The following is a 23,157-nucleotide window of genomic DNA, read 5'->3' as shown; positions in this document are numbered from 1 at the left end:
AAGAAAAAGTTTTCACTATAAAAAAAAATTGATAATAACTGTTAGGAGAGTGTTTCTTTTATGCCAATCATGTTGATTTAAAATGGGATTAGTAACATTTAGAGCTCTCCATCCCCCCAAAACCATTTTGTATTAAAAGAAAGAAAGGAGTCTTGCTAGGAGCATAGAGAATTCCCATAATCCTGGCATCAGTCACTCAGTTCATCCAGTCCAGTCTTTGAGCAAAATCAAAAATTTGCAAAGCTTAAACACAGCGTGGAGAATTGTTAATATTTATCTCCCACTTCACATCCCTGTTACGTCACTTCTGTGCAAAAAGATAAATGCTTCAAATCTGCAACTGAGAGGAGAAAGAGAAGCCAAAAAGCAGGTGAAAGATGCTAGGAGAAGCTGAAGAAGTGAGGTCTGGCTCTTGCTTTGGAACATGAACTCTTGTTCTTTATATCACTGTGCCCTGCACACCCTGAGTCTGGCAGTGCTTGTAAGTAATTGCATGAAAAACAAAAAAAACCCTTTTGCTTCATTGTGTTTCAATAATTGTTCATTTCCTTGTGGGAGCAGATGGTCAGATACAGCTTTATTTTTAATTTTTTTTTTTTTTCATGAGTCTCTTTTCTCTCTGTTTGCTTTGGATTCCAGTTAAACAAGGCGAGATGCAATGAAAAGTGTGAACAGCAGCAGAAGGGACCCACGTTGTGGGATCTTCATATCAGTTTATTTCTCTGCTTTCTTATGACACACTCAGTCAAGAGAAACACATAAAGAGAAACTCTTATTTTGTGTGTGTGGGCTTTGAAAGACAGTGACAAAGAAGAAAAAACTGGAGGAGGGCTGTTACACCAGAGCAGCTGAGTTTTGATAGAGTTTTCTTTAATTTCAGATTCTGCAGGGGTTTTTTGTTACAATTTCATCTGCCTTGGTGGTAGCACTGATATTATTTGGCATGTGAGCAGCTGAGATGCTGCAGGTAACAAAAGAATGGAACCACAGGGATGTTTAGGCAGATTTAGAAAGGTCCAAAGCCATTAAAGAGCTTGGAGGTCTTGTTGATAACTCACTTTGGACAGAGATTGGCAAACCAAGATGACACCAGTATCAGGAAAGGTTTGTGCAAATCAGGGGCAGGATATTATCTTTACTTTTGAAAATAATCACATCTTCAGCATCTTCCTTTTCTCATGCTCCTCTACCTCCTTTTCTTCATTCCTGGGAATCTCTTCCCTGAAGGGACATTTCATGAGGGGTGGCACAGCAGCTTGGGTTTGTTTTTTTTCTTCATTGAGGAAAATAAACCACTGTGAAATGGCTGAACAGACTTTTTACTGATGTGAAACAAGAGATTCCTTTGTATCACCTGTGCGACAAACCCACTTCCCTGTAGTAGGAGTAGATCAGTGTGATTGTTCTTAAGTAGAATATCAGAATTCAGTGCCAATGGTTAAAAATATGACTGAAGGTCTCCATAAGAATCTGCCTCATTTACCCAAGAAAAACAGAATTTTCTTTGACAAATTTGGGTTGCTTTCTATATTATTATTATTATTATTATTATTATTATTATTATTATTATTATTATTATTATTATTATTATTATTATTATTATTATTATTAGTTATCATCATCGTCATCGTCATCATCATCATTATATACTGATCAAACCAAGTCTATGTGTTAGTGTGCAGTGAAAATCTCCTAGTATGGGTTGCATATTAGAAGATAGATAAACAACCCTCATTTGAGTATAAATTGGTGGAAAAGCAGTTCTCTGTTTTTGTTGTGGGTGTAATTTCTTCATGTGCTTTCTCTGGAAAATATGAACTCAACTCCTGGAGAGGTTTGGAATGCTTGAGAGGCTGACTCTCATCTCCTTAAACTGGGGGTCTGCTAAAGGTAAAGTGGTTTGAGGTGATAAATATACCTAAAACACAGCCTGGGAGTAGAATAAATCTTTTTAGTTTATTTAACCTGAGTTTCTGTTATATCAGATCTGGCCCTCAGTGTCTGCTCAGGCAGTGGTTAGTGCTGACTTGAAAATAAACTGACAGAACCTCCTAAGGCTGGCTCTTCTTGAAGAGGCAACAATTTAAATACCTGGTACTGGATCAGCCTCATCTTTTCATTCGAGATGAATGTGCTAAATTAAGTGTTCTCACAATCTGGAGGCTTAGAAAGTAAAAGTGGAAAAAAAGACTTTCCTGGAGTTTCCTGGACTGGTGAATGAGCCAAACAAGCTTTGCTCTTGCCATGAACATTTCAGAGAGCAAAGAGAGTTTTGACAGGCAAAATCTAGCAATGCTTTTTTGCCAGGAGAAATAATTTAGAATAGTGCAAATGGGTGCATTTCCTCCTGCTGAGGTTTTTCTGGGCACGGTTCACTGAACCAAGAGAATGTTGTAAAAGAGATTTTCAGTAAATGGTTTGACTGTTTCTTCTACTGACTAATAAAGCTGCTTCTTGCAGTAGCTGTCATACACCGTGGTTAGGGAGTTCTCCTGCAGTCACTGTCCAGGGTGAGTAAACGGGGAGAAATAATATATGTTGGCATGAAAAGAGGCATCATGAGAGCAAAACTTTTCAAGAAAGATGCCAATTTTCTGTAATTCTGCCAATTTCTTAGTGAAGAGAAACGGAGGGTCTCCCTAGAATCCCAGGTTTGCTGATCTGGATGACATTCCTAGAGCATCCAACAGGTCAGATCTCCTCTTCCTGGGGCAGGGCAATGTCTTTTCTCTACTCCATCCATCCATCCATCCATCCATCCATCCATCCATCCATCCATCCATCCATCCATCCATCCATCATCCATCCATCCATCCATCCATCCATCATCCATCCATCCATCCATCCATCCATCCATCCATCCATCATCCATCCATCCATCCATCCATCCATCCATCCATCCATCCATCCATCCATCCATCCATTCATCCATCCATCATCCATCCATCATCCATCCATCCATCATCCATCCATCCATCCATCCATCCATCCATCCATCCATCCATCATCCATCCATCCATCCATCCATCCATCCATCCATCCATCCATCCATCCATTCATCCATCCATTCATCCATCCATCATCCATCCATCATCCATCCATCCATCCATCCATCCATCCATCCATCCATCATCCATCCATCCATCCATCCATCCATCCATCCATCCATCCATCATCCATCCATCCATCCATCCATCCATCCATCCATCCATCCATCATCCATCCATCCATCCATCCATCCATCCATCCATCCATCCATCCATCCACCAATCCATCCTTCCTCCATCCATCATCCATCCATCCATCCATCCATCCATCCATCCATCATCCATCCATCCATCCATCCATCCATCCATCCATCCATCCATCCATCCATCCATTCATCCATCCATCATCCATCCATCATCCATCCATCCATCATCCATCCATCCATCCATCCATCCATCCATCCATCCATCCATCCATCATCCATCCATCCATCCACCAATCCATCCTTCCTCCATCCATCATCCATCCATCCATCCATCCATCCATCCATCCATCCATCCATCATCCATCCATCCATCCATCCATCCATCCATCCATCCATCCATCCATCCATCATCCATCCATCATCCATCCCTCATCCATCCATCCATCCATCCATCCATCCATCCATCCATCCATCCATCCATCCATCCATCCATCCATCATCCATCCATCCATCCATCATCCATCCATCCATCCATCATCCATCCATCCATCCACCAATCCATCCTTCCTCCATCCATCATCCATCCATCCATCCATCATCCATCCATCCATCCATCCATCCATCCATCCATCCATCCATCCATCCATCCATCCATCCATCCATCCATCCATCATCCATCCATCATCCATCCCTCATCCATCCATCCATCCATCCATCCATCCATCCATCCATCCATCCATCCATCCATCCATCCATCCATCCATCCATCCATCCATCCACTCACAACTCCCCTCCTCTCACACACACCAAGCTCCATTCAGCCTGGAGAAGGAGCCCTGCTTTTCACTGCTGCCTTAGACTGATCCATGGCACTGCTGGCTGCAAATCTGGCAGGAAAACCACATCCTCCTAAAAGTGCAGTAAATGAGAAGCAGATGATCTTGCAGAGCAAACATGTGGAGATAATGACATTTTTAACTACCAGGGCCCAAACCCCAGAAAAACAAATGTTGTGTAATTAATCCACTGCTCTCCAGCAGTCTGAGAGCCTTGAAATTTGGTCAATATGCAGTTCAAATGCTCTGCAGGCCAACATGAGACATGGACATTAACATGGAGGGGGAAAGACCAGATTATTGAAATGGATACAATCTGCCCTCTGAATGAACTGAAAGCCAGAGAGTTATTTTCCAAATTCCCTGAATATTAATCTTCTCTGGGTGGAAGAAAACCGAGCCATATGCCAGCCACCTGTTCACCATGCAAGTCTCATCCTGGATTCATTTTCTTTTTGTCTCTGTGTTTTTGTGTCTATATTCACACATGCAGAGCACACCAGCACCAGTGGCCAGGGTGAAGAGATAAAAGTCAGAGTGTCTCTGATCACAACTCATCTTTTGGGACTGGGGACAGAGGTTAAGGCTGGACAAGCACATATTTTTTAATTTGTGTGAAATAGTCCTGTGCACTCCTGCTCAGTGGTACACCCTCAGCATCCTGGGTGTAACAACCTGGGCAGATTTTGTCCTTTGCTGCCCAAAGTTCTCTGGATGCCTTCAGATCCTTCTGTGGTTTCCATATAAGTCTAAATAAGCACTAAACAACTGAATGTGTCCTGCTATTAAAACCCTGGGAGTCACTTTTTTCTTTAGACCATCGTACCAACAAATGCTTTGGTGCAGAATGTTTTTTTGTTCCCAATAAAGGAGTTTTGCCTCCCACCCTTTGTAAAGAAAGGCAGATGGCAGAAGGGAGAGAATGGATTCACTCCTTTTGGAGTGAGGAGCTCTTTCAGGTGACAGCTTTGCAGTAATTGTCTGTGATTTCACGGTGTTGCTTCTTTGGAGGTTGGCAGGGCTTTGACTGTGCACAGGTTCTGCAGCATTTCCTGCAGCACTGGTAAGAAAATGAGCCTGATCAGGGGCCGTGTGTCTTTCTGGGGCCTTATTTAACAGGGTCTAGCTAAAGTTAGGGTGTAAATTAATCCTGCACTCAAACTCAGGCTCTAGCAAAGAGATCTTTTATTCTGAATGTAGCCAGAGGAATTGATAAACTTTCCAGTGCAGAGCTGTAACTTCCAGCTTGTGCAGAGACAAGCAGCCTTTGGATGGAAACCCTAAGCACTATTCTATGTCCTTAAACCCTTTTGGATGCAAAAGTAGGTCTGGACTTAATCCCTGATGAGATCCCATCCGACCCCTTCTAACTAATCCCCCCAAACTCTCCTCCCTGCAGGTTGCTGGGAATGTCCACCCAGAATGTGATTTTATGGTGGAGCTGAAGAAAAAGGAGGCTGAATGTCTGGAGGCCCCACAAGAGCATGGAAATGCAACATCACCAGGTATCCATCCATGTGTGAGGGAGAGGGAAGGGACCAGAGTCAGGACATGGCCAGGCTGCCAAAGGACATGAGGGTTTTATTTATGCTCCCATGTGCTGTTGTCTTGTCAGCTCTTCTTCCATCTACTCCCATGCTTTCCCATTTTTTAATTTTTCCACAGTCCTTCACATTCAAATATTTATCAGAGTGAATCCTTGTGACCATGTCCAATTTTTTGGCATCATGCTTGCTTGTTTGTGAAGGGTGTGTTGATCTTTAAAAATAGGGCAACCCTTGAACAATTATGGTGATCTGATCTTCCTTCCAGCCTCACTTTTCATTTATTGCATTCTTTCTGAAAACTCACCTCAGTCTAGCACAGGGGTCTAACTAAAGCAGATTAAATAGCACTCTGGGGGTGTTTATTTCTCATAATAAAAACTGTGGCTAAACTATTTTTATAAGATATGGAAGGGGTGGAGTGGCAGAGTTTAAAAAGGTTTGGGGTTTTTATTTTGCTCAAATTTAACCATGCTTAAAAATATATTTCACTTTCTGTCTGAGGTTGCAAGAGAACTTGGGACAAATTGTTGTGCTGGCCAGAGGCAGATGCTGGAGAGATTCTTGCCTTACCATGTCCAAACATCCTCTTTCACTTCATGAAGGAGCCAGGTGATGTCCTACCATGGTTACTCCTGTTGTGTGTCTGGCAAGAGCATTTCTGAAAAGGGAGGGTGGAGACAGACAATTTCATGTTCCCATGAGCTGGATCAGAGAAGTACTGCAAAGATTTTAGGAGGATCTGAGGGACCGTAGCAGTTCTTCTCATATTTTAAGGATTATCCATAACTGGGCTTGATTTTCATAGTCTCTGATAAGGTCCTGGATCAAAAATGTACTGAAATACAAGGAGTGATTATTGTATTCACAAGGTGCCCTGTGGCAGGAAGGAAAGGTAAATCTGACTCCATATTCTCAGAAGGCTAATTTATTATTTTATAATACTATGTTATATTAAAGAATACTATACTAAAGAATACAGAAAGGATTCTTTTGACAAAAGGCTACAAAGATAATAATGAAAACTCCTGACTCTTTCCAGAGTCTCAGCACAGCTTGGCCCCAGTTGGCCAATGAGTCAAAATAATTCACAGCAGAAACCAATGAAACAATCACCTGTGGGTAAACAATCTCCAAACACATTCCAAATGAGCAAAACACAGGAGAAGCAAATGAGATAAGAATTGTTTTCCTTTTTCTCTGAGGCTTCTCAGTTTCCCAGGAGAAAAATCTTGGGTGAAGGGATTTTTCCAGAAAATGTGAATGCCACAAGTAATTCCTTGGTTTCCACATGCTTTGGGATCAGTTTGTTGTATGAGTTTCCTACAAAGCTCATCTGGAGGTTGTCTAGGTCAGAACTTAAGCTTGGGGTTTCTCGAGATTTATGCTGTGATTGCTGTGGGATGAAATGAAAGGCAGAGGAATGAACAATGCGATTGTTCTTTAAGACCAAGGTTGGAGATTCAAAACAGAATTTAGGCCTTGGAGCAGCACATGTGCTGCAAAACTGCAAAAAAATACCTTTGTGCCTGCTCCCTCTCTGGCTGAGCATGGCCAGTAACAAAATATGAGCCCACAAGGAGCAAACCACCTTCCAGGAAAGACCTGGATTTGGCGGTTCCTCAAGTAAAAGAAACTGCAAAGCCCAACCTCAGCCACATCCAACACATGCTAGTTATAAACGAGGGATAAGGAAAATCCCTTTCATCTGTGCACATTCATTTCCTGCCCTGGGATTCTCGACTTCTCCTTCATCTGACTCATAAATATTTCTAGTGGAAGCATGGAAGGGGCTGCTTATCCCAGCTTTTCATCTGCTAGGGAAGAGTGAGCCCCAGGGGAGGTGGGAATGAAAAGGGATATGGTGGAAGGGTGAATGCTGTGCAGAGCAGAAATTTATGGAGCAGAGCTTCCCAATCCTCTCCAGTGTGCCTGATATAATTCCTTCCTTAGTCCTTCCCACCTCTTCCTTCTCTCCCTTCTTCCCATTGTTTGTCTATAAATAAAATAAAGGGTTTTGTATCTGAATGTGCACAGGAAAATTGTCCTACTGACTCTGTGAGCTGCTAATGATCATCTTCTCCTGGTACAACTTTGTACCAGCCACAGGTCTTCTCCTGGCTTTTATTTTCCATATTATTTTGTACTTCGTTGAGAAAATTAAATACTTCTTTTTCAGTTGGGATGATAAAAAGAAACTGCACAAAAAAGGGCTGGTCTGACCCATTCCCTCCCTACCATGTGGCCTGTCCAGTAGAAGATGAGATTCCTCTTGAAGAAGTAAGTTCAATTACACAAATATATGTGAGTGGTGTGCTGATGTTATAGTATTCCTTACTATTCCTGTAGAGGGAAACTCAGAAGAAGCTGAAATTTCTTTCTAAGTGTGGGACATAATTCCATTTTTACTCTGGCCAGTTCTTTTGTTAGATAACTGAGAATGTTTTATTATTCAGGTGTAACATTAACAAAGCCAGCTGTAAATTCACAAATATAACAGACAAAGGTGTACCACAAAATGTTAATAAAATGTGAATTAAGACATTTCAGTAATATCAGTCAGCAAGATGAATTTGTTGTATCACAGCATCTGTACAGAAAGTGTGCTGTTAAAAGACCACTGTTCCAAATTTAACAATATCTAAGGAAAAGAAGGGTTTTGGGTGTTCCATTCTGCATGAAATATCTAATTCGACAATGAAAAAAAGTCTCAAAATCTCTGTAATGAAGACCAGAATTTGACCTATTTCTTCAGCTAGATTTTCATTGTTGGTGATATCTTGAGGTTACAGGCAGAGGAAAAATATAGTGCTTGACCACTAATTGATAAGGATAAAACCTGGTTCATATCACCATGGGGAGATCTTGCACAGGTTCCCAGAGCAGCTGTGGCTGCCCCTGGATCCCTGGAAATGTCCAAGGCCAGGTTGGAAGGGCTTGGAGCAGCCTGGGACAGTGGAAGTTGTCCCTGCCATAGCAGGGGTTGGGACTGGATGTTCTCTAAGATCCCTCCCAACCCATTCTGTGATGATTCCATTATTTTACCTAGAGGAACCTCTTCAGTTGTAGGTTCATCCACTTAAGGAGCTGATTATTCTCTGTTTTAGACATCTGATGTGTTGCCAGCTATGGTCAGCCTAGCACAGTTTTGATGTTTGTCATGGAGTGGTGCATCCAGACTTCCCGGCAAGATTTGGAGCTCTGAGGTACTTCAGTGAGCTCTGGCTGGAATTGTGCATAGTCAGGGATTTGGGCAATCCTTTAAAACTCACATTTCACCCACTAGATTTTTTTTTTTTTTAGATTTTTTTTTTGAACCCCATTAGGCCTGGTTTCCACCCCATTTAACTTCATCAGTCTCAGAAGAATACTGTGAAAGCTGGAGCTAATCTCTGCACCATGGATCTGTCTTAGTGCTTTGGTCAGGATCAAGTGGGAATTTTTCAGGGATGTCTCTTGGCTGTCTCCACTTACTGCATTCACTGAATGCAGTACTGAAGCATGCTCTCAGAAAGGATAATCTGGTTTCTTATGGATAAAATTGATAATCTGGTTTCTTATGCATAAAATTGAACTGAAAGGCAAACTCAGGGTGCACCTGCTGTGCTCTGAGCAGTTACAACAGCTCAGCCCATTGGGTTAGACTGTGGATAATCATAAATCTGCACACTTGGATGCAAAGTCCTTGGCATAAAAGGTTTCACTCTACTAATCCAGCAGCTGCAAGTAGATGAAATTGAAGGTCCCTTCCAACCCAAACCAGTCAAGGATTTATGATTCTATGACCTGCTCTTTCCAAGGCAGTGTTGTGGTAGATCCTTTTTGTGGGTCACAGAAACCAATAAGGTCTGATTTTCTAAAGACTTGGATTGTCTTCTGAGAGTGTTTTCCTTCATTAACTCTAAAAGAAAAGGGATGAGAAAGAACAGGTTTGTATTAATAATTAAACAACTCAGCCCCGTGGCCAGGCTCTTCTTGTTCTACTACAGACTCATATTTAGGCAGCTAATTTTTAAGCACCTAAATAAATTAAATAAATGTCAGTCTTATAATGCCTAAAATTCCACTTCAGGCTCAAAATGAGCATCTCCCCTTCCCCAAGTGAACTGTAGGAATGCTCTGCACAGCTGTGCAGGTTTTAGGTAATAAAAGCATTGAAATGGGACCCCAGAGACAGATCATGTTAGGCTGGAGTTAGATTTGCAGCCTGGAGCTTATTCATTCTGTTTTCTGCTTTCATCTGTGATGGCTGAAGTTAACTTATCCTCACTCAGGGATGGTGTCTGGTAGAGGAGCCGCTTAAATTGAAATGGATTTTGACTGGCATTCCAACTGAGCAGCAGTTGAGTTTGGCAGCAAGAAAAACAGAGGAAAGAAACAACCCCAGGAAAAAAAAAAAAAAAAAAAAAAAGAAACAAGAAAAAAACCCCAAAAAACCCTAAAAAAAAAACCCACCAAAACAACCCACCACAACAAAATAAAAACTGAAACGAGGAATAGACAGCAAAAATGGAAGTAGGGAAGCAGAGAGTAGGAAAGTGGAGAAAAATAGGGAAAAGCTGACAGAATTCTGTATTCATCATTCTGCCAGCAGCATTGCCCTGCTACTGCTGGGGAGAAAATATGGAACAGAACACAACATTTATAAAAATTGTCTAAGATTTTGAACAATGCCTTTTTGAAGACTGGTGTGGGTTTTTATATTTTTGTGAATGAGCTTTAAACTACCCAGATCAATACATATTTCAGCATCAGATTGGGCTGTATCCACACAACTATGGAATGGGATTACACAAAAGAAACAGAATGAGTGATTTAAGTTGAATTTTGCTGTGGGAAGGAAGAGGGGAAGAAAAAGACAGTGAGGGATGTCAACAGAATGGAAGCACCAAACAAAGAAAAACTGACAAATCAGTAAAAAAGCTGTCATTTAACAGCAACTTGTGTGACAAATCATTCTCTTCTTTTATAGCAATCCTACTTTGCTACTATAAAGATCATCTACACTGTGGGATACAGCATGTCCATCACCTCCCTCATCATTGCTGTGACAGTTCTGATTGCATTCAGGTAAAGGCATCCTCTAACTAAGATTATTTTCACAGTTCTTAATTTCTTACACTGTGGAAGACAACATTAGACATAGCAAAATAATAGAAATAGAAATTCAGGTGAATAAAAATTCAAAATTCCAGCCATGTTGGTTAAATAACATGAAACTGAAGCTCAAAATTAAAAGGCATCAGAGAGAGTCAGGAATAAGAAGATTCAAATCTGGGAAATAAACCCAGGCTGTCTCTTGGCAAAACTCAGCAACTCACTTTGATCCTGAGGAACCAACAGAAAAATGTACTTGCTTTAGGCTGGAATGAAGATTTTTTTCATAAACTATGCATGCCTGCCTGTTATGGCTCCAAGGAATTTTTAATAATATACACAAAGGACCTGATTCTGAATGAGTGCTCCTGTGGCATTGTATAGATTACTATTGAAACATTTACCACTAAAGACATGTTTTAAAATTAGTTTCACAATTTGGTCAGATTTGGTGAGAATTCTTTCTTACTGAGTTAGGTACTTTACACATATTTATAGGTATTTTCAGGTCTAACTAAGAGTATTTAAAGTATTTTATCATTTCATGTAGATATAATGTTTCCACCACGTGGGATTTATTTTATTAATTTTTTGTTTATTTCTTGCATTTCTGTGAGACAAAAAAAAAAAAAAAAAAAAAAAGAAGAAGAAAAAAAGGCAGGAGTTTTATTATTATGCTGTGAGAATCAGGGTTCTCTAGGGAAAATTTCTTGACCTCTGCTGGTTCCTAGTTCATGTCTGGAAGCCACCAGATATGTTTATTGACATCCACTCTGACCTCAGGAAAACAAACCAGCCCAAATGAGGGGAGAGAAAGAAACAATGGACATAAGGAGGCGTAGTAATAGGGAGGAAAAAGTCATAATTAACAATGGGGTTGACATTTGAGGTCAGCAATAAAATTCTGCACACTCCAGGTGAACTTTCAGATTAGGTGACCCTCAGCTTACTGGATCTGGACAGAATTTGGCTTTTAGTGGAACTTTTTGATTATTAACTCAAGTTCTCATCTCCAAATGAAAACATGAAGTTGAAGCTGTATAACTCTCTCAAAAATCTGTATATAATAACAGCAAAAATGTAATCTTAGTTAACTGGGAATTTAGGGTAGATGTGTAAATGGAATTTAAAGTAGATGTGCAAATTGAATTTGAAGCAGATGTGCCAAATTGTTTTAAAGCTCTTCTGTGCTTTTGCTAAATTCATCAAAATAACTTTGGCAAAGTAAGGAAAAACCTATCATACTGGTTAACATGTAAAGAGATTAAAATGCAGATTGTGGCTGATTTCCTTCACATGAGGAAGTTTTCTGCCTCTGTCTGAAAGAGCTCAGTGGATCAAAATGTTCTTCCTAAATGTGTCTGGAAGTACCTGAGACAAAAAATGGGTTTATTGTTTATTTTATTACTGCGAGCACAACAAAGTTAATTACCTCAGAGGGACCTCTCTTCTTTTTTTCCAGGAGGCTTCGCTGTCCCAGGAATTATATCCATGTACAGCTCTTTTTTACATTCATCTTAAAGGCTGTTGCCATTTTCATTAAGGATGCTGTCCTTTTCCAGGAGGAAGGCATTGATCACTGCAGCTTCTCTACAGTAAGCACATGAAAAGCAGGATATTGTGGTATTTGATGTTTTTATTTACCATTTATTTATGGTTTCACTTTTCATCCCTCTTTTTTACTATTTTTTCCCCTTCTAGCCTGGTAATGAAATTTATATAATTCTTTCATTCAGTATATTTTACTTCCATAAATATGTACATTATGCCCTCCTATATTCTTAAAGCATCAATTTCTGATGATGCAGTAGTCTAAATGAAATTTGGACTTTCACATAGCAACAAAGTAATATCATTACACTGTTGTGATCCAATAATCTGAAATCTAAAATTGAAGATCTCTGAGTACATCAAAGAACAATTTTTAAAGCTTATTCTTCTGGAAATGTTGGGTTTCCTGTTCTGCTTGGAAGCTCTGATCTGCAAAGCACAAAGCACTCAAGGTACCAGACAATGAATTTAGCATTCGTCCAGCCCCAGATCTTGGCAATGGTTTTCAAGCTGAGGTTTATGGGATGGTTCTGCACTGCTTAGAGCCACACAGAATTTGAGAGCTGAGCATAAGGAGAAAAATGGGTCCTTGAACCTTTATTCAAGCAGCATTTGACACTGAAGGTACATTCAAGGCAGTGAATTTGAGAGGACTCACATGTTTGGGAGCCCAAGTTACATTTCTAACATGGAGATAGAAAGCAAAATGCAGAGGGGACTCCAAGGTGTTATGATGGCTAAAGCTTTACTACTCAGAAATCCATTTCACATTTGGAGCTCTCAGTTTAAACATCAGTTTAAAGATCTTGTTCTTGGTAGAACCCAGCCAATATCACAGATGTCTCGTTCATGGTCAAACCAAAAGGTGTTATCTCCAAGCAATGCCTAAATTGTGCCTTTCCTGTTCCTCAGACTGAATGCAAGATCTCCGTGGTTTTCTGCCACTACTTCATGATGACCAATTTCATGTGGCTGCTGGTGGAGGCTCTCTACCTGAACTGCCTGCTGCTCTCATCCCTTTCTCATGGAAGAAGATATTTTTGGTGGCTGGTTCTCTTTGGCTGGGGTAGGTTTTTATGAATTTTAAAGGAAATTAGTAAAAGGCAAAGTGTTAAATGAGGCTGTGCAGCCTGGAGAAGATAAAGCTCCACAGAGACCACAGAGCAACTTCCAGGGGGTAGAAAAAAGCTGGAGGGGGACTTTTCCCAAGGAATGGAGTGATGGGACATGGAAATTCCATACTGTGAGGGTGGTGAGACCCTGGCGCAGGTTGCCTAGCAAGGCTGTGGACTCCCCATGCCTGGAAATGTGCTGGAAGGCCAGGCTGGATGGGGATCTGAGCAACCTGGGACAGTGAAAGGTGTCCCTGTGGGTTGGAGCCAGGTGATTTTTAAGGTGCCTTTTCCCCCAGGCCATTCTATGACTCCATCATTCCATGATTCCATGGTTCTATGACTCTATGACTCTATGATTCTACAATTCCATAATTCTATGATTCCCCAATTCTATGATTCTATGACTCTATGATTCCATAATTCCATGGTTCTATGATTCCATGATTCCATGGTTCTATGACTCCACAATTCTATGATTCCATGATGCATTCCCATTAAAAGTACTGGATGTGGTACCCAGTTGATCTAAGTAAAGAACCTAATGTGGGTGTTGCTTCCATTTTATTTTTATGTGCATACTAGCCAGAAGAAATCAACTTTTGTTTTTGTTGGGTTTTTTTTATGGCAATAAAGGCCTTGTGAAAGGGATATAAAATCAATTATATTTGAGAATGCCCAAGGAGACATCCTGCAGTCTCAACCTTCTTCACCCCACTGAAAACACCTCGATGGAATTATCACAAACACCAGAATTCAATGTGCCTTGTTCTCTTTGTCCAGAATGGTTACACGGGTTGGGAAAGGGAATTGGCTTTTCCTAAGTAGGAACTTTTTTTATTCCTGGTATTCCTACAGCCCATTTTTTGCACTGAGCTATCATATGAATGAAGCTAAATAACAGGACAGGCAGTGAAACAGCAACATCTCCCCTCTGATTTTGTTGTTGTCTGGAATAAATTGAATTGTTCAGACTTAGAAATCTGAAACCAAGTGGGTGCCCACAGAGAATTGCTGTGGAAAGGAAAGAGTAGAGCACTCCTCTACAGCCAGAGGATTTTTTTGTTGCTTCAGGGAGGGAAATCCATGCCTGTTGCCATCCATGATTAAGAGAGGCCTGACAACTCAGCAAACAGAATCACTTTTTGTGTTTTAGGGACTGTATTTAAAACAATTCCTGTTACAGGAACTGACCCCAAAAGATAATTCCAGCTCTCATAAATGCTTGATCTGTATCATTGCAGCAGAGTTTCAGTGGACAAGGCTTAGATTAATTATACCTTATTTTGAAATGTCTGACAGGTTTTCCAACACTTTTCACCCTCATATGGATATTGACAAAATTCTACTTTGAAGACACAGCGTAAGTCTTTGTTTCCCACATTATTCTATTTTCTTGAGTTATATTTTTACTTGATTACAGTGATTACATACTTATCTTTTTCTAAACTTACTATCATGTTCACAGATGCTGGGATATTAATCAAGGCTCTCCTTATTGGTGGCTAATCAAAGGACCAATTATAATTTCTGTGGGGGTAGGTACTTCTGAGTTTGCTGATATTACTTAGAAGAAAAAAAGGCTTTTGAATTAAAATTAGGTTTCTTTGTTGAGTTGTAGAAAGAGGAATGGTAAATTTCTACTGTTAATTGCCCGTGTCCAATGCAAACTAAAAAGTTCATCTTTCAAACAAATTGAAACTTTCCTAGAATTGTCAGTTTAGTTGAAATTAATAGCAAGTGAGTGGATTAAATACTCCTTATATTTGAAAACAAAATTTTAGCATAAGAGCTCACAATCAGGCATAAATTTTAATACAAAACTGTCAAAGGAAATAGGTTTTTGTTCAGAGCTGACAACTGATAACAGCTCTTGAGCCTGGCATTTATTGAATAAACTGATGGGTTTTAAATGATCATCATAAATGTTTACTTCCACAAGTCATTAAACCCAAGCAATGTTTGAGAAAGCAGTTAATGGATGACCTTAAGGTCAGCTATAAAAATCTTCATTTAATTGGAGGACAGATGGATGCAAATGAGGGGTATGGAATCACAGAATTTGGGTTGGAAGGGACCTTAAAGATCCACACAAACAATGTGAGTGAAGAATTTTAAGCTGAATTCTGGCCAGAGTTCTCTGTGTTTCAATGAAATATTTCATGTCCTTCTACCTCTGTTGTTTCTTCTGCTGGAATTCACATGGAGCATCACTAATGTACAGAATGAGGCTGGAATTTCTGGTAAAATGACAAATTCTTAGACAAAATTAAACCTAAGGAAGAGCTGGTGTGTACGGACAATCCAAAAATGCATGGGGAGAATCCCTCTGGTCATGAAAAACCGAGCAGCCTCACAGGCTTTGCATAAAGCTGTGCCAAATTACAGCTGTAGAAGAATTGATTTCCAAGTTAGGACTGACCCTGACTGCTTTGGAGCTGAGCTAATGCTCTTCAAGGGCTCCTTCAGAGCCAACAAAGGGAAATACGCACTTTTGGCAAATTTCGGATTCACCTGATTTAAAACAAATATCTGCCTTGGGAGGGTGGTGAGCTGCCCCCAAGCCCACCTGAAGCTCCATTCACTCTCCTGGCTGGTTCTCCACTGACTGCAAAGGCAGAACAGGGTGATCAGCTCAGATGGAAATGTCTCGTTGTAGAGGTATTGAGGCAGAAAAATTCTAATAGTGCCCAGAGAGATCAGCCAGAATTTAATGCAATATTCATCTTCAAGGAGAATCCAACTGATTTGAGCTACAAAAGGCAAAAGAGAGTCACACAAGCTATTGATGAAAATATTTTGCTAAACTAGGTGAAAGTCACAAGTTTTCACCTTCAGCCATTTCTTCAAGCAGGAATGCAACTTATTTAAATACTTGTATGCTGCCAGCAGGAATAGCATTAACGACCTTACATTAAAACTGCAGAAATTACATTCTAACTAAATTAAAAAAATAAAACTTACCAGATTTTCACTGCAAAGTTTTTCATCAGAAATTAACTTTTTCTTTTTCTTCCCTCCCACCCCTCAAATGTTATGTACAGGTCAATTTTGTCCTATTTATCAACATCATCAGAATTTTGCTTAAAAAACTAGACCCTAGACAAATCAACTTCAATAATTCTTCTCAGTACAGGTAATGTATGGGATATCTTTTAAAAAATCAATTATTTCAATATTAATAATGAAAAATATGTTGTCTTTTCTAAACAGAGAAGTACTTGCTTAGTGTTGCAGACAGGCTCAGTTTAATTGGTATTAAATTTTAGAATTCCCAACCTTACCTCACTCCAAAGGAAATCAGTCAAAGGGTGAGACTCAAGTCACCTAATATTGGCCAATGGGATGTATTCAGATCAGCCCAGCCTTGCAATTAAAATCAATGGGGAGACAATGAAATCAATTGAATTGGCATTAAACCTCTTATTTAAGACAGGAAAAAATACCCACTGTGGCTACCTGACTCTGTGTGAGAACTGTAAAGGAAGCCAGCATATTTATTTCTATTTTATATATATTTTTATACATACTAGGTTTTTTTTTCACTTCTGCTCACTGCTGTGGCATACTGAGTGCATTAGTTTTTACTCAGAAAAAATAATATTACCTTATTTCTTCTCATCTCCTGTGCTAGACGCCTCTCAAGGTCGACTCTACTTCTAATTCCTTTATTTGGAACCCATTACATTGTCTTCAACTTCCTCCCAGAACATACCAGCCTGGGAGTTCGGCTTTATTTGGAGCTCTGCATTGGCTCTTTTCAGGTAAAATTACCACAGATCCTTTGGTTCCTCATTACCAGTTTTTCTAGTTTAGCCTTGTGTCTTCACAACAACAAGAATTGCACAAAAAGAATCCTCAGATTCTGAAACCTCACATTCTGAAAGAATCCTCAGATTCTGAAACCAATGTCTGTTCACAAAGTTCCTGGTTCTTTGCTGAATTAAAATGTCTGAAGAGGTGACAAATCCTGCCTGGCTCTAGGTTGGCCTACAGATTTTAGAATATAAAATTTCAGATAAGTGTGTAAATCTGATGGGGGATCAAAGTCAAGCGTGGAAAATCTTCCTTGCTACAAGTACTTGTCCACCTGCCTTTCCTGGCTTCACTAACAAATCCAAGCTGACTTGGGCTGATTTAAATCCTCCAGAGCCAATCAAACTTGTATGTCCAGCTGCCTTGCTAGTTCTTTGTCAAAGAATAAATTGATAATTAAATATAACCATCAAGCAGTGCCTGGTGTGTTTACCAGCCCCACACAGGTTGCTGTCTCAAGGGATGCCACATCCCTTCCCCTTCTGTAAGTGTTGGGTTGATGGCTTCCACTGCTCTGGGCTGGCACACAGGGCATGGACATCTTGAGGAGCATGATGCCAACAAGAAAATTCCTGCTCTGGTGTCCCCTCCAGGTGGTTTTGCTGCCTGGGTTATGAGCTGGGCAGGACTCAATTTCCTTTTTCTTCCCTCCTGTTCCCTGTGCTGCACCTCAGGCCAAAGCAGCAGCTGTGGGAATGCCTCCAAACCTCCCCAGGGGACAGATCTCTCCCTGGATGGTTCCATGGGATTCTTCATGGGATGGTTCTCATGGAGCATCACCAGCAATCCATGAGTTTTGTGCTGGTTTATTCCTCTTGAGGATTGACTCTGTTGTGTCAGTTCCAACAAACCCAGTCCATCAATCCCAACCTTCTGTACAGGGAAGGGACCTTCCCTGAGCTAATGAATAGTTAATGAATAATTTAATGGAATAAAAGGCTGAGGTGTTGAGCCAGGATCTGGTCATGTAGCTCCTTTGACCTCCTAGGATTTATCCTGGATTTATCTCAGGTCAGAATCTTAACAAACACATTCGATAGGCCAGAACTGGATCTCATCTCGTAGTACACAGAGATACAGAATTTGGCTGGAGAGCTGTGTGTGAGCTCCATCCATGGATCTCCTTCTGCAATCTCTGTTTTACTTTCTTTAGAATGCATAAAAAATCAGCTGTCAGTGTGTCGGGCTGGAGAGTGGAGCACACTTCTATAAGCATCAATCACATCTGTGAATTCATAGTTTGTGCCTGATTTTGATGAAATGCCACTAACCAGGTGTTTATCTTTAAAGCTGTTCAGCTTTATTGGAGATCCATAAATTACCTTTCAACTTCCAGCAATCTCCCACCTACAGTGATACTCACTAATTCGCATACTATGAATTCAAATAACGTGACTGGCTTTTTCAGACTGTGTTAACCCTCCAAACTTTTTTTTTTTCTGGTCTTTTTCAGGGATTTATTGTGGCAGTTCTCTACTGTTTCCTGAACCAAGAGGTAAGAAAATATCAGCTATATTTTCCACAATACTGCCTTCAGTGGCAAATATATAGTTAACAATCAGTTTCATACAAAAGATAACCAAATCTTTCATTTCCTTATGACTGTTACATGGGCAACAATGTTGATGAATTTCATTTCAATGATCTTCATGGGAATGAAGCCATCTAGTGGAGAAATGAACTTTTACTACTTTGCTATTCTGTCAAGTATTTTTGATCCTTTCTGCACATTTTACAAGCAGGGCTTGTAAAACCCCTGCTAAATCCTGATCTAAAAATACACCTTGCTTCAGTGATGCAGAGTGATCTCTATTTACTGAAGGTCTATGTTTAAATTGGAAAGAATTGAAATGCATAGCTTTCTCCCATAGTAAAATATATATATATATATATATATATATTTTTAGTATTTTTAATAGTCTCATGAAGCATCTCAGCATTTCTTTGTGTTGGTAAATCTGGTTTTCTGTTCAGAATGTTTAAGTCAGAATTTTACTGTTGATGGGAGAGGAGTCTTTCCTTTTAGCTTAGTGTCCATGTCCAGTCTAGATGTGATCCTAAAAAATTATAAAGAAAACATGAAAGTTTACCCTCCATATTTTAGAGTATGTTGAAAATCTGGAATTTTCCCTCATTTTCTAACTCCATAGTAGCTGAGATTGCTCCTTTGGAATATGACAGGGATTCATTTTCAGACTAACACTGCTGATTCTGTCTGCAGCTCCTGAAAAGGAGAATCCTGTTCTGTGTAACCCTTCTCTCCAGAAAGGGCACCCCTGGAGGGTCAAAGGTGTGTTTAGGAGATGAATCCTGCCCCTGATCACTCTAGACTCCCTGGACTGCATTGCTAAACCTTCATTTTCCAATTTAAATTCAAGGGCTGATTGAGCTTTCAAACAGTATTTCATCACCTACATGCGCCATGGGCCAAACTTTCTGAATTCTATCAGAAATTTCTGAAATATTAAATTAAATGTTTTTAAATATATTAATATTCTTAGCCTTTTGGTTGAGTTTACGGCCATGAACTACTGGCTGGTCTAATGATGCTTGTGTTTAGATAAAAATCCTGTCATTAGTTTATTAATAACCCTAATCCCTTCTAACCACAGACCACAGCTACACATCCAGACACACAGCACTTCCATGCAGAAATTCCCTCCCTATTAAACATCTGGGGAGGCACATATCTAACAACAATCAGATGTGACAGGAGGCTTTAGTGGGTGGCCTGGACCCTCTCTGTGCTCCTGTGATAATGCCAATACACAATGACACAGCTGTCAGCAACACACAGCAAACCTCTCTGGCTGCTGCTGCCTTTCCCCTCATCATCTCAAATGCCAAAGCAGAATTATTTCCCAGCCACAAACTGGAGAATGCTGATTAAGAAACTTGCTGCAGATTATACTTTTCTAGAAGCAGATGGAAGAACCAAGACAATGTCCCTTAGCAACTGAGAAAGAGCAGGCAATGTGGAGAAAATATACTTCATTGTGTAGGCCATGTTGGTGAGATCGATGGTAGAATAAATATTCATAGGAAAATTAAAGAAAAAAAAAAGGAGAAGGTATATGTAAAAAAGCTATTTTAGAAATGGAGAAAATTATTTATAGTGCTAGAGACCTCAAGCTGAGTACTGATAGAACTTCAGGAGAAGCTTTCATCCGTGCAGAAAGATGGCCGTGCTGAGACCGGATTCTATTTCTACCTATCAGCTAAAAAGGAAATTAACTTGGCCAGAGATGTCTAAAAAATTCTTTTCTAGTCCCTTTTTCTGTCCTGCTTCTTTCCCACTGTCTGCTCCCCAGCAGAATTCAACCACCAAACAGCTTTTTCCTTTGTTCCTCAGGTGCAAACGGAAATCGGCCGGAGGTGGCACGGGAAGAGATACGGGCTGGTGCCAGTGTGGAGGAGGACCAGGTGGACTGTGCCCTCCAGCTCTGGGGTGAAAATGACCACATCTGTCTGCTGAAAATGGCCACAGCTGTGTGCTGAAAATGGCCTCAGGCTCTGGAAGGGAAAAAACCAAACAAACAAACAAAATTTTACCAAATGTAACTATTGCAGTTTATCCTGAGCAAATTGGAGGAGGATCTTCCAATTCTGATCATGGGGCTTTTCTGCAGGACAGATTAAACCCTGACTGATCTTCTAAAACAAAATAATCCTCTCACTGATAACTCTGCACCACAGCAAATATAAAAATCATGTGTTCTACTTTACTTCTACACTTTCACTGATAGAGCACTGTGGTATTTTCGGGGTCCCCCATCAAGGGGAGGAATGATGAATCTGACTCCATGTTCTTAGAAGGCTAATTTATTATTTTATGATACTATATTATATTAAAGAATGCTATACTAAACTATATTAAGCATAGAGAAAGGATACAGACAGAAGGCTAAAAGATAATAATTAAAATTGTAACTCCTTCCAGAGTCCCAACACAGCCTGACTGTGATTGGTCATTAAGTTAAATCAATTCACATGAAACCAATGAAACAACCACCTGTTGGATAAACAATCTCCAAACCACATTCCAAAGCAGCAAAACATGGGAGAAGCAAATGAGATAAGAATTGTTTTCCTTTTTCTCTGAGGCTTCTCAGCTTCCAAGGAGAAGAATCCTGGGCAAAGAGGATTTTTCAGAAAATGTCATGGTGACAGAGCACAAATTACTTATGAATGGACACCAGTAGCACCCTCCAGTGACACCATAGATGACCATCTCTGAAAAACAGAATTAAATTCTAATTTAGTGGGGGCTGGAGTATAACCAGCTTCTTCAAGCTTTGTTCCATGTTCTGATTCCATAGGCATATAAATAAGAAGCCCAAAGTCTTGCTGAACTGCACCACAAAAAGCCCTTTTATGTTGTCTTTTCACATTGTCTCTCTAGTAGCAAAAAGATTCAATTTTGCCATAAAACACTCTCAGGTTCTGATGCTATTTCAGGAGTTACAAGTTAGAAAATTCCTGACAGCCAAGTAGCAGGAAAGGGAGGCATTGGGAAGGCCAAGGCTCCATATGATAATCATTAAGGAAATTCCTTGCAAGGAAATGAAAAGAAAAAGCCAACTTTTGCACAGAAAGAGAATGAGACCCCCAGGAGATGGACTGGGAGACTGCTGGGAATATTGCTAAATATTTTCTTATGTGTGACTGTTTTTGCTTTCCAGTGTTGTAAAAGATTCAGAAGCTTGAAAATAAACTTGGATTCCCAGTGTTTGTACTTGAGTAGTTTTGTTTGATTTTATTTTAGTTTTGGGTTTTTTCCCACAATGGTTATTTCAACCTGTAAATTAAAAGATTCATTAAAGTTTTTGATAGGACTATCAGGGCTTGGAAAGGAGTAAAGAAATTTAAGCTGTACCAACCAGTGAGGATCATTGCATCAAAACACTTCACCCTGCTCTTCTGGGCATTTCAGTGAGCTGCCAAATCTGATTAAAAACCAGAAATTTCCCTTTGCTGAATCCAGGTAATTACAGCTAACCTAAAGAAATGGAATGTTGCTTTACCTAATTTTTGTACAGAAGTTCACTGCCCATGATTTTCCTCTTCCAATTTAAAAAATAATAATTAAAAGGTGTTGTTTTTAATTTTTTTTCCTTGTTATTCTTCTACCCGTGAAAATTACAGCAATGGCTGGATTCAGACCTAAGGGTGGGAGAAGTTTATGTCCATTTCTGAAGCAATTCCTTGGAACATTTTACAATGTAGAGCAATTTTACAATTGTTTTTACTGGTTTCCTTCCACTATCCAGAAGAATTCATGCAGATCTGGGTGGAGGGAAGGAATGAACAGAGAGAAGCCTTCCCATGGCTTTCAGTGTCTCACAGCACCCAGCCCTGGTGGAAAAGTGGCATTACCAGCAAACATGAGCTCTTTCCTGGAGAGGAATGGTTTTCAGCCTCCCAAAGATCATGGTCCTTATCAGCTAAAATGATAATAACTCATGAAAGACAGATAATTTTTACCCATCCCTCCACATAAATGTTTAGATAGAAAATTTCTTGCAGCTGCTGCATTGCTGCTGGTGTGAAAATCGGCAAATTTACTGTGAACAACCTCATGCTGTAAAAGTACAAGAAGAAAGGAAATAAAACACAAATAAAATTCCTTCTACTGAACAGATCAACCACTGTGAGGCTCAGCTGATTTCTGAATGTGTGATGGCACTTTCTGGTCTCCCTGCCTCAAATAATGTTTTAAAGTGTCATATTAAGACTCTTGACCATATCAAACGGATTTTCTGGATTGCAATTAGCCCCTGAAATTCTGAAATGGGGTTTCCACATTGACTCTGACTTTAAAAGGATGAGTTAGTAACAGATATGAAGGCACATGAACACAGGGACTTCTCAGGGCTCTTGTTTTTAGAGAAATTTGGATTAAGGGATTGACCCAAATCCCTTTGCATCAAAAATAAATTGGTCTGCCCAAATAATTTCCATTGGCTCTGTATCATCTATAATAGGCACAATTATTTGGCTGCATTCCA

General features: G+C 39.9%; 1 protein-coding gene across 1 annotated transcript; it reads left to right on the top strand.

Annotated features, from left to right (window-relative positions):
* The first annotated feature begins 424 nt into the window (after positions 1 to 424).
* GHRHR (growth hormone releasing hormone receptor) lies at positions 425 to 21,191 on the top strand. Its single transcript, XM_063176280.1, has 13 exons — positions 425 to 481; positions 5,429 to 5,534; positions 6,078 to 6,185; positions 7,753 to 7,853; positions 10,546 to 10,643; positions 12,133 to 12,265; positions 13,134 to 13,287; positions 14,636 to 14,696; positions 14,802 to 14,871; positions 16,378 to 16,469; positions 16,968 to 17,097; positions 18,603 to 18,644; positions 20,502 to 21,191. The coding sequence occupies exons 1-13, from the start codon at positions 425 to 427 to the stop codon at positions 20,622 to 20,624; spliced, it is 1,275 nt and encodes a 424-aa protein (XP_063032350.1). The 3' UTR covers positions 20,625 to 21,191.
* The last annotated feature ends 1,966 nt before the right edge of the window (positions 21,192 to 23,157 follow it).

The sequence above is a fragment of the Melospiza melodia genome, chromosome 1 (assembly GCF_035770615.1).
Source record: "Melospiza melodia melodia isolate bMelMel2 chromosome 1, bMelMel2.pri, whole genome shotgun sequence".
Taxonomy (NCBI): Eukaryota; Metazoa; Chordata; class Aves; order Passeriformes; family Passerellidae; genus Melospiza; species Melospiza melodia.
Note: the sequence above shows the minus strand (reverse complement) of the source record. Positions and strands in the feature narration are given on the sequence as shown.

What these genes read in the sequence shown, in the direction of transcription:
- GHRHR (XM_063176280.1), top strand. Translation starts at nt 425, where the DNA reads ATGAACTCTTGTTCTTTATATCACTGTGCCCTGCACACCCTGAGTCTG. An exon ending in CCCTGAGTCTGGCAGTGCTT is followed by an intron (nt 482 to 5,428) that starts GTAAGTAATTGC and finishes TCCTCCCTGCAG; the next exon opens with GTTGCTGGGAATGTCCACCC. An exon ending in ACTGTTTCCTGAACCAAGAG is followed by an intron (nt 18,645 to 20,501) that starts GTAAGAAAATAT and finishes TTTGTTCCTCAG; the next exon opens with GTGCAAACGGAAATCGGCCG.